The following is a 12517-nucleotide window of genomic DNA, read 5'->3' as shown; positions in this document are numbered from 1 at the left end:
TCCCAAAGTGCTGGGATAACAGGTGTGAGCCACCGTGCCTGGCCCTAATTTTTGTATTTTTAGTAGAGACGGAGTTTCACCAGGTTGACCAGGGTGATCTTGAACTCCTGACCTCAGATGATCTGCCTGCCTTGGCCTCCCAAAATGCTGGGATTACAGGCATGAGCCACCACACCTGGACTTGGCATGTATGTTAAATAAAATGTATTAGTCCCTGCCTATTAAAGAATCTTATATAAATATGGGTAAAAAGTAAAGAGAAAAGAAATATCACTCATAATCCTGTCGCCTAAAGGTAATTACTTTAATATTTGGGTATATATCCTTCTAATCATTTTTCTGTGTATGTATGAATGGGTTTTTTTCTTTAACCCTTCTGAAAATTAATATAGATCAATTTACCTAGGAGCAAATTCAATGTGCCCATTTTTAACAGGGATACATACTCCATAACTAATTTAATAGTCCGACCTGTGGTCTGATTTGGGGAAATCAAGCCAAATAGTACCCGATCCTTTTCAAAGACTAGCTACCCTAACTGTAAAAAAAAAAAAAAAAAAAAAAAAACTCAGGAGTTCTTTATTTTGATATTTGATGCATTCTGAAAGCAGCTCAATTAATTTCATGGCTCTCATCCCTTCATCTGGAATACCATGTATCACACCAGGTGTGATTTCAGCCTTATGAAATTTCAATCCTATGAAACCCCTAAGATTTGCAACTTGGATGTCCTAAAGACTGACCTTGGATTTGCAACTTGTACTTTGCCACATCTGGCAATGACAACACCAAATGCTGGTGGGAGTGTAAAGTAACAGGAGCTCTCATTCATTGACAGTAGGAATGCAAAGCGGTTCAGCCACTTTAGAAAGACAATTTGTCAGTTTCTTACAAAATTAAACATGTCTTTACCATATGATCCAGCAGTCTCACTGTTTGGTGTTCACCCAAAAGAGCTGAAAACTTATGTCTCCACAAAAACCTGCACACGGATATTTATAGCAACTTTATTCATAATTGCCAAAACTTGGAAGTAACCACAATGTCCTTCAGTAGGTGAATGAATAAACTGGTACATCCAGTTTATTATGAACTATTATTTAGCACTAAAAGGAAATGACCTGGCCAGGTGTGGCACAGTGGCTCACACCTGTAATCTCAGCAGTTTGGGAGGCCAAGGCAGGCAGATCACCTGAGGTCAGGAGTTCAAGACCAGCCTGGCCAACATGCCAAAGCCCCATCTTTACAAAAATACAAAAAGAAAAAAAAAAAAAAGCTATCCTGGCATGGTAGTACGCACTGTAATCCCAGCTACTGGGGAGGCTGAGGCAGGAGAATGACTTGAACCTGGGAGACAGAGGTTGCAGTGTGCTGAGATTGCACCACTGTACTCCAGCCTGGGCAATAGAGCAAGACGCCATCTTAAAAAAAAAAAAAAAGCTATCAAGCCATAAAAAGGCATGGAGGAGCTTTATATACGTATTACTAAATGAAAGAGTAACTTGCCTGTCTGAGGTAAGTGAAATATATCTGTATGCTTCTTTAGTAGGTCAAAATGAAACCTTTATTTATGTAGTAAAGAGTTAGATAAAGGGGGAAGTCCTAGCTAGAGCAATCAGACAAGAGAAAGAAACAAAGGACATCCAAATTGGAAAGGAAGAAGTCAAATTATCCTTATTTGCAGATGATATGATTTCATATTTGGAAAAACCTAAAGACTCCATGAAAAAAAAAAGCTGTTAGAACTGAAAAACAAATTCAGTAAAATTGTAGAATACAAATCCACATACAAAAATCAGTTTCTTTTTTATATGCCAGCAGCTAACAATCTAAAAAAGAAATCAAGAACGTAATCCTGAGCTGACAGCTCCCGAGAACGGAAGAGGCGGAGCACAGGTTGCGCAGGATGTCTCTAGTCCTGCTCAGCTGGTGGCAATGGCAGGATTTCCATAGCATATGTACTATGAGTTCCACATCTCAGCCTCTTACCCAGCTTCACCAGTCTCAGCTCCACCAGCTGGAGAATAAATGGGATTTGCATGAACTCCCCCTTCAACTGAAATACAGACTGTGGTGTTCATATCCTTTTCTTCTGACTTTTGTTAACCATTCCTCAGAAAATTTAATGTCGTCAGAAGACCGGGAAGCTCAAGAGGATGAATTGTTGGCCCCGGAGAGTATTTATAATGGAGACGAATTTAGAACAGCAGAGTCTGTCCAAGGTGGAGAAACCAGGATCTATTTGGATTTGCCACAGAACTTCAAGATATTTGTGAGTGGTTAGGTAATAATATTTTCTTAAACAGATTTTCCTAAACAAAGGTTATTTTTTGTTTGAAAAAAAAAAAAAGGAGCGTAATCCCAGTTACAATAGCTACAAATAAAATAAAATACCCAGGAAATAACCAAAGAAGCAAAAGATTGCTACAATGGAAACTATAAAACATTGATGAAAGAAATTGAAGAAGATACAAAAAAGGAAAGATACTCCGTGTTCACTGACTGAAAGAATCAATATTATTAAAAATGTCCATACCACCAAAAGCAATATACAGATTCAATGCAGTCCCTATAGAAAATCAACGACATTCTTCAGAAATATAAAAAATAATTCTAAAATTTATATGGAACCATAAAAGACCCAGAATAGCCAAGGCCATCTTGAGCAAAAAGAATAAAACTGGAAGAATCTTATTATCTGACTTTAGTTTTACTACAGAGCTATAGTAACCAACAAAGCATGGTACTGGCATGAAAACAGACCCATAGACCAATGGGACAGATTAGAGAAGCCAGAAGTAAATTCATACATCTACAGTGAACTCATTTTTGACAAAAATATCAAGATCAACCATGGGGGAAAAGACAGTCTCTTCAATAAATGGTGCTGGGAAAACTGGATATCCATATCCAGAAGAATGAAACTACACCCGTATCTCTGGCCACATACAAAAATCAAATCAGAATAAATTAAAAACTTAAATCTAAGTCCTCAAACTATGAACCTATTAAATGAAAACATTGGGGAAACTCTCCAAGATATTGGTCTGGGCCAATACTGAAAAGATTTTTCAATACTCAGCAAGCACAGACAACCAAAGCAAAACTAGACAAATGGAATCACATCAAGATAAAAAGCTTCTGCATAGCAAAGGAAACAACATAGTGAAGCAATAACCAAGAGAACAGAAAAAATTATCTGCAAGCTATCCATCTGACAAAGGATTAGTAACCAGAATATAAAAGATCTTAAGCAACTCAATAGGAAAATATTTAATGATCTGATTTTAAAATGGGCAGAAGATTTGAATAGACATGTCTCAAAAGGAGACTTACAAATGGCAAATCGGCATATGAAAAGGTGCTCAGCATCACTGGTCATCAGAGAAATGCAAACCAAAACTAAAATGACATATCATTTCGCCCCAGTAAAAATGGCTTTTAACAGAAGACAGGCAATAACAAATGCTGGTGAGGATGTGGAGAAAAGGGAGCCCTCGTACACTGTTGGTAGGAATGTAATACAGTCACCATGAACAACAGGTTGAAAGTTCCAAAAGAAATCTAAAAATAGAACTACCATACAATGCAGCAATCTCACTGCTAGGTATAAGCCCAATAGAAAGCAAATCAATATATAAAAGAGATATCTGCACTCCCATGTATATTGCAGCACTATTCACAATAGCCAAGATTTGGAAGCAACCTAAGTGTCCATCAACGGATGAATAGATAAAGAAAGTGTGGTACATATATATATATACAATGGAGTACTATTGAACCATAAAAAAAGAATGAGGCTGGCTGGGCACAATAGCGCACACCTTTTTTTTTTTTTTTTTTTCCGGCTGGGTCACGCCTTTAATCCCAGCACTTTGGGAGGTCGAGGCAGGCAGATCACTTAAGGTCAGGAGTTCGAGACCAGTCTGGCCAACATGATGAAACCCATTCTCTACTAAAACTACAAAAATTAGCTGGGTGTGGTGGCACGTGCCTGTAGTCCAGCTACTCAGGAGGCTGAGGCATGAGATACTTGAACCTGGGAGGTGGAGGTTGCAGTGAGCTGAGATTGTGCCACTGCATTCCATCCTGGGTGACACAGCAAGAATCTGTTTCACATACACACACACGCACCCAAATGAGGAGGCCAGGCAAGGTGGCTCATGCCTGTAGTCCCACAACTTTGGAAGGTAGAAGTGGGAAGATCGCTTGAGCCAAGGAGTACAAGACCACCCTAGACAACATAGTGAGGCCTCATCTCTATTTCAGTTTTATTTCTAAAATATTATTTAGGCCAGACACAGTGGCTGGCTCACACCTGTAATCCCAGCATTTTGGGAGGCCGAGGTGGGTGGATCATCTGAGGTCGGGAATTCAAGACCAGCCTGACCAACATGGAGAAACCCCATCTCTACTAAAAATGCAAAATTAAACGGGCATGGTGGTGCATGCCTGTAATCCCAGCTACTCTGGAGGCTGAGACAGGAAAATCGCTTAAACCTGGGAGGCGGAGTTTGCGGTGAGCTGAGATCACACCACTGCACTCCAGCCTGGACAGCAAAAGTGAAACTCTGTCTCAAAAAAAAAAAAAAAAGTAATATTTTTTAAAAAATGAAATCCTGTCATTTGCAACAACATGGATGGAACTGGAGGATATTATGTTAAATGAAATAATCCAGACACAGAGATACAAACTTCTCATATTCTCACTTCTTTGTGGGACCTAAAAATCAAAACAATTGAACTCTTGGAGATAGAGGATAGAACAATGATTACCAGAGGCTGGGAAGGGTGCTGGGTGGCAATGGGTATGTTAATGGGCACCAGAAAAAAATTATTAGTTAGAATGAAGACCTAGTTCTTTTATTGATTTATTTATTTTTTATTTTATTTTATTTTTTTTGAGACAGAGTCTCGCTCTTGTCGCCCAGGCTGGAGTACAGTGGCGCGATCCCGGTTCACTGCAACCTCTGACTCACTGTAACCTCCGCCTCCCGGTTTCAAGCGATTCTCCTGCCTCAGCCTCCTGAGTAGCTGGGATTACAGGCGCCCGCCACTATGCCTGGCTAATTTTTGTACTTTTAGTCCAGACAGGATTTCACCATGTTGGCCAGGCTGGTCTCGAACTTTTGACCTCAGGTGATTCACCCACCTCGACCTCCCAAAGTGCTGGGATTACAGGTGTGACCCACTGCACCAAGCCGAAAATCTAGTTCTTGATAGTACAACAGGGTGACTACAGTCAGTAATAATTCACTGTGCATTTAAAAAGAACTACAAGAGTATACTTGGATTGTTTGTAACACAAAGAAAGGATAAGTGCTTGAAGTGATGCATACCCTATTTACCCTGATGTGATTATTATGTATTGCATGCCTGCACCAAAATATCTCACATACGCCATGAATATATACACCTACTATGTACCCTCAAAAATAAAAAATAAAAAATAATTAGGCAAAAGGAGTGATGTGGAGTGAGAAGAGAGAAAGAAATCATAGCCCAGGGCTTTGGAACTCTAAATTCACGGTGTCCAGTCTCAGAAGTACCTCCACACTAGCTGGCAATTCTTTTGTGTTCCCAGCAAGCTCTCACTCCTCTGATCATAGTGACTACTGTGTTTCAAACTTACTCTCTACTCTCTTCTCCTCCTTCCTTCCCATTCTCAGCCAACAATCTCACTCCCATCTCAAGAGAAAATGAAACCTCCAAACAAAAGGTGCTCAGCCTCTGTCACTGACCACTCTCCCCATAGAGGCCACCCATCCTTTCTTCCTGCCTTTCAGTGGGAACCTGAGGTGGCCTTCCTCATCCCACATCTCACTCCTCCCCTGCACTTGGTGCCCCGCCCCTCCTACCTCCTTAGAGCTTCATACCTCTGAACTTCCCTTCTTTTTTGCTCACCTCTGAGTACTTTTTCTCTGGCTCCTTTCCTGTCAGCATTTAAACATAATTTCCCACTCCATGTAAAATCCACCCATTCTCAATCCTTCAAACCTGAAGGTATAGGTCTACCTTTCTCTTAAGAGACAAATATTCTACACAGTTACTTCATTTATTCAGCAAATTTTAATATTTGTGTCTGCAAGTGTCAACTACATGCCAGGTTTTGTTTTAAGCACTAGGGATTCAACAAAGAACACAGTAGACTAAACTCCCCCTGCCATAGAACATCTATTCTACTGACGAGCTGCAACCCTTTTCTCATTTCCAATTCACGTCACTAATCAACATCATCTGGCTTCTACCTCTACTGTCTTTTCAAAACTGCTTTTGCCAAGATCACTAATGATCTCCTTGTAAATCACACAGAAATATTTCAGTTCTTATGTGATTGGACCCAGGTTTTGCAGCACTGATGTGATTGACTACCCCTCCGTGAGACCTTGGGCCCTTCAGGATGATGTCTTTCCCCGATTACAAATTTTTAATGGCTGAACATCCCTTTTAGGATAAGGTTTTAAATCTCCAACTGTTGATAAGGCCCTTACTGATGGATTTTCTGCTTTCCTCTCTAGCTTCAACTCTCACCTTCTTAGCCATAGGCTTGGTCTGCCATTCTTGGTTTCAACCATCCAGATTCCTCTGAGATTCCCTGGATGTGCCAGGCATCCCTCCTCTTCTTCTTCTGGCTCATCCCGACTCACCCTACAGGCCTCAACTTTAGCATCCTTTACTCTGGGAGCCCTGGGCTCCAACCTGGAACTTGGAGCCGTTCTAATGTGCTTCTATAAGAATCTCTAATTACACATCTGGCAGTACTTATCACAGTATGTTATCCTCAGCAGTTTACCTGTCTGTATCCCCCCGGAATATATAAGACCCAAAAGAGTAGAGACTTTCTCTCTCCTTCCTTCCTTCCTTTCTTTCTTTCGAATAGATTCTTCTATTAAGAAACTATTTCTTATTCAAGACCTGTTTCTAGCATAGTGCCTGGCACAGAGTAGTTCCTTAATAATTATTGATTGAATTAAGATCATATGTATTAGTCAGATGGGTGGCTCAAGCCTGTAATCTCAGTGCTTTGGGATACCGAGGTGGGAAGATTGCTTGAGGCCAAGAATTGGAGACCAGCTGGGCAATACAGTGAGACCCTGTCACTAAAAACCATTTTTTTAGTTAGCCTGATGTGGTGGTGTGCATCTGTGGTCCAAGCTACTCAGGAGGCTGAGGTGGGAGGATCACTTAAGCCCAGGAGTTTGAGGTTGCAGTGAGCTGTGATCATGTCACTGCACTCCAACCTGAGAGACAGTGAGACCCTATTTCAAAAAAAAAAAAAAAATTATTGTAATTTAAAAAAGGTTGTATTTATTGAAGACCAACTTTATGCCAGGCACTGTGCTGCATGCTTTACAAATAGTATGTCACGTAAGCCTCATAAAAAACACTTTAATAATTTTTATGATCTGAAAACTGGACCGCCAAAAGGTAAAATAACCTGTTCCCTACTATTTAGATCTGTGGTTGCCCATAGCCCGGTAATTAACAACTTCAACAAAAGGAAGCACCAACTGAAAGTCAGGATAAAATACCTAGTCAAGGCCAGGCACGGTGGCTCATGCCTGTAATCCTAGCACTTTGGGAAGCCGAAGCAGGTGGATCACTTGAGGCCAGGAGTTCAAGACCAGCCTGGCCAATGTGGCAAAACCTGGTCTCTACTAAAAATACAAAAATTAGCTGGGCATGGTGGCACGCGCCTGTAATTTCAGTTACTTGGGAGGCTGAAGCAGTAGAATCGCTTGAACCCAGGAGGCGGAGGTTGCAGTGAGCTGAGATCGCGCCACTGAACATCAGCCTGGGTGACAGAGCGAGACTCGGTCTCAAAAAAAGAAAAAGAGAGAGAAGACAAAGGAGCCCCCTGCAGTTCAAGGACCTGACCTGGAATCTGATCAAGAGGACTGAGCTGTATGTATTGCATATGTGTACATATGTATGCACTATGTGTGTGTGCGTGTGTGTGTGTGTGTGTATCTGGCTCTCTCTGGGCTAGACAATTCTTTTTTGTTACTTTTGAGACAGGCTCTTCCTCCAGGCTGGAGTGTAGTGGCAAGATCAGGGCTCACTGCAGCTTTGAACTATGGGGCTCAAGCAATCCTCCTGCCTCAGCTACCTGAGTAGCTAGGACTACAGGCACGCACCATCAAGCCCCAGTTACATTTTTAATTTTTTTTTTTAGAGGTGGGGTCTTGCTATGCTGCCCAGGCTGGTCTTGAACTCCTGGGCTCACGCGATTTTCAAACCTAGGCCTCTCAAAGTTTGGGGATTACAGGCATTAACCACTACACCTGGCCCTGACTAGCCAATATTTAAGACATAGCAAAGAAAGCACACCTTTGTTATACAAACTAACCAATCCGGAGCCCTACCTCCTCCATCTGGCCCTTACATTCCAGGATGTGGTATAATATTCCTTTGCCTTAATCATCTCAGGCCCAGGTGCCAGGCAAACTAGAGACCACCCCTATAGCCTAGAGCCTGTGGAAATTATTCATAGCAGCCATTTGGACACCGTTTACCCTATCCACCTTGACTTTCTTTCAGAGATGTCCTGATTAAAACTCTGGCCTAAACCCTCTGCTCACTCCTGTCTTTTGCCTCCCGCCCACTCTGGTGTCTTTTCCACGCGGCCCTGGATGGAGTGGCACGCCTCCTGTCTCTAGAGCCTATGAATATAATAAACTTTATTTTCCTCAGCCTCTCCTGTGTGTCTTCTTGTGGCCACACTGACTGACCATCTTATAAAAGAATATAATCTCTGGGCACAGTGGCTCATGCCTGTAATCCCAGCACTTTGGGAGGCCGAGATGGGTGGATCACCTGAGGTCAGGAGTTCAAGACCAGCCTGACCAACAAGGTGAAACCCCCGTCTCTACTAAAAATACAAAACTTAGCTGGGCGTGGTGGCAGGCACTTGTATTACCAGCTACTTGGGAGGCTGAGACAGGAGAATTGCTTGAACCCGGGAGGCAGAGGATGCATTGAGCCAAGATCGCACCACTGCACTCCAGCCTGGAGCGAGCTGGAGTGAGATGGAGCGAGACTCCATCTCAAAAAAAAAGAATATAATCCAGGAGGTAGGTATACCTGGAGATTGTCCTGAAGTCAAGGGGAAGAGTCTACCAAATGCCAGATGCAGGTGAGGAGCAACCCATAGGCTTAAAGGAAGACAAGCTGAAACCATGAAGTCTGGTCTTTTGTTAGAAGTATGGCTGTTAATAGGCTGGGTGAGGTGGCTCACATCTATAATCTTAGCACTTTGGGAGGCCAAGGCAGGAGGATTGCTTGAGCTCAGAAGTTCAAGACCAGCCTGGGCAACATGGCAAGATCCCACCTCTACAAAAAAAATTTTTAAAAATTAGCTGGACATAGTGGTTCATGCCTATGGTCCCAGCTCCCCAAGAGGCTGAGGTGGGAGGATTGCTTCATTCCAGGAGGTCAAGGATGCAGTGAGCCAAGATCATGCCACTACACTCAAATTTAGAAATGTGACTGTTAAAATTCAATTGGCCGGGCACAGTGGCCCACACCTGTAATCCCAGCACTTTGGGAGGCCAAGGCAGGCAGATTACTTGAGCCCAAGGATTTGAGACCAGGCTGGGCAGCGCAGTGAGGCCTCATTTCTTAACAAAAAAAAAAAAAAAAGAAGAAGAAGAAGAAAAGAAAACAAACAAACAAACAAAACATAAAAGACCATATGAACTTTATACAAAACAGAGAAAGATGTTGCTATGGTTTGGATGTTTGTCGCCTCCAAACCTCATGTTGAAACTTGATCCCCCAGTGTTGGAGGCAGTGCCTAATGGGAGGTGTCTGGGTCATGGGGAGGGATCTGTCATAAGTAAATGATGCCCTCCCTCCAGGTGAGTGAGCTCTCGTTCTGTATTAGCTCCCGCAGGGCTGGTTGTTAAAAAGAGCCTGGTACCTCCCTAGTGGAAGCAGCCTGCGGCCCGCCCCAGACACAGATGCCCCATTTGAAGTTTCCAGCCAACTGAATGATACGCCAAATAAACCTTTTTAAAATAAATTACCCAATCTCAGGTATTCCTTTACAGCAACACTAAAGGGACTAAGACAGATGTTAACAGCAGTATCAATTTTTTGGTGACCAAGAAATAATACGTTAAACATTTTTCCACCCTCACATGACAGTTCACTTATTATAGATGATATTTAGCTATGTGTATCTACATTTCAGGGAGTTGGCTAAGGATGATCTAATTTTTACAAACTAAAATGATGTAAAATAAGTTTCTTGTTAATATTTCTGTACCATATAGTCTGGTTTTCAGAAACGAATTACTGGAATTAAGCTGGAAATGCCTGTCTATGCACAAAATCATCAACAAGACTAAATTAGCATTCTTATCCTTACAAAGAAATTCACTCGGCTGGGTGCAGTGGCTCAGGCCTATAATCCCAACACTTTGGGAGGCCAAGGTAGGCAGATCACGAGGCTAGGAGTTCAAGACCAGCCTGGTCAACATGGTAAAACACCATCCCTCCTAAAAACACAAAAATTAGCTGGGCATAGTGGCGTGCACCTGTTGTCCCAGCTACTTAGGACGCTGAGGCAGGAGAATTGCTTGAACCCAGGCGTCGGAGGTTGCAGTGACACCAGATCGCGCCACTGAACTCCAGCCTGGGCGACAGAGCGAGACTCCATCTCAAAAAAAAAAAAAAAAAAAAATTATCTCACTTGGGTCCTCCTTTGACTTCAGGAACAATGACTTGCCACTCTGAGCCCAGAGCCCCTTCTAGACCACATTCTGAATTCCTGGAACCTTGGAATTCCCAGAACCTTGGAATTCCCTTCAGTCAGGAAGAAGAGCAGAGGCAAAAGGAGTTTGTCAGCAAGTCAGCCCCCTTTTGTTTTGTTTTGGTTTTTTGAGACAGAATCTCACTCTGTCACCTAGGCTGGAGTACAATGGCGCGATCTTGGCTCACTGTAACCGCCACCTCCCAGATTCAAGCCATTCTACGGCCTCAGCCTCCCAAGTAGCTGGGATTACAGACACGTGCCACCATGCCCGGCTAATTTTTTTGTTTGTTCTTTTAATAGAGATGGGATTTCACCATGTTGGCCAGGCTGGTCTCAAACTCCTGGGCTCAGGTGATCCACCTGCCTCAGCCTCCCAAAGTGCTGGGATTACACACATGAGCCACTGTGCCCAGAAAGATCAGCCCCCTTTTAAGGAGCTTTCCAAGAAATCCCTACCCTGTTTACATCTTCTGTTTACATCTCATCTGCTAGAACTCTATTGGATGATAACCCTACCTGTAAAAGAGGCTGGAAATATAGCTGAGAACATTGCCACAACCAAAAAATAAAAGGGTTTCTACACTTAAGAAAGAAAGGGAACTTGGATTTAGATAGGCAAATTGAAGTTCCTGGCACAGATGGAGTTATCTGGGAGAGGAACTATACTCTTTTCCCAAATCAGCACTCACTGTGTTTTGGTTTTTTGTCTGTTCAGCTAACAAGTTCAATAGCATGTCCAATTGCTATTAGCAGGGGGAAATATCAGAAGAATATCTGAATATCTTGCCTATCCCTTTGTCAGAAAATTGTTAATGCTTCCAATCCACCTAAGATAGAAAGCTCCGTCCCTCAACAGCTTGTGAAGGTTTCTATGTTCGGACTCCAGAAGCATCTGAAATAATAAAGAATGGACTATTCTGGCTGGGCGTGGTGGCTCACACCTGTAATCCCAGCACTTTGGGAGGCCAAGGTGAGTGGATCACCTGAGGTCAGGAGTTCAAGACCAGCCTGGTTAACATGGTAAAACCCCGTCTCTATTAAAAATACAAAAATTAGCCGGGACTGGTGGCACGTGCCCATAATCCCAGCTACTTGGGAGGCTGAGGCATGAGAATCACTTGAACCCAGGAGGTGGAGGTTGCAGTGAGCCGAGATCATGCCACTGCACTCCAGCCTGGGCGACAGAGCAACATTGTCTTAAAAAAATAAATTAATAATTATAATAAAGAATTGACTGTTTAATCTTAAAATCACACTATATGTGACTATCTATACATATTCCACGAAACTTTGCTTACAGATGAAGAACAAAAATACATATTCCACTGCCATCCCAAATTATGCTTGACAACTTTTGTTGCTTTTTTTTGTTTTGTTTTGTTATTTTTTTGAGATGGAGTCTCACTCTGTCACCCAGGCTGGAGGGCAGTGGCACGATCTCGGTTTTCTGCAAGCTCCGCCTCCTGGGTTCAAGTGATTCTCCCGCCTCAGCCTCCCCAGTAGCTGGGACTACAGGCACCTGCCACCACACCCAGCTAATCTTTTTTTGTATTTTTAGTAGAGATGGGTTTCACCATGTTAGCCAGGATGGTCTTGATCTCCTGACCTCATGATCTGCCTGCCTCGACCTCCCAAAGTGCTGGGATTACAGGGATAAGCCACCTTGCCTGGCCACTTCACAGCTTTTGATCTAAGATAACAGAAGCAAAAGAGAACAAGAAGGGAGTGGTCAGCAGGTGTGAGCACACAATAAATTCT

The 12517-nt window shown here is 42.7% G+C and overlaps 1 protein-coding gene across 1 annotated transcript in view; it reads left to right on the top strand.

Moving 5' to 3' along the window:
- LOC105532406 overlaps positions 1–12517 on the top strand; it is a 63314-nt gene that overhangs the window by 48053 nt on the left and 2744 nt on the right. Inside the window, exon 3 of the mRNA XM_011970581.1 lies at positions 2118–2272. Coding sequence (XP_011825971.1) covers positions 2118–2272 — 155 coding nt within the window. The remainder of the gene's footprint in view (positions 1–2117; positions 2273–12517) is intronic.

Source organism: Mandrillus leucophaeus, unplaced genomic scaffold, assembly GCF_000951045.1.
Source record: "Mandrillus leucophaeus isolate KB7577 unplaced genomic scaffold, Mleu.le_1.0 Scaffold956, whole genome shotgun sequence".
Lineage (NCBI taxonomy): Eukaryota > Metazoa > Chordata > Mammalia > Primates > Cercopithecidae > Mandrillus > Mandrillus leucophaeus.
Note: the sequence above shows the minus strand (reverse complement) of the source record. Positions and strands in the feature narration are given on the sequence as shown.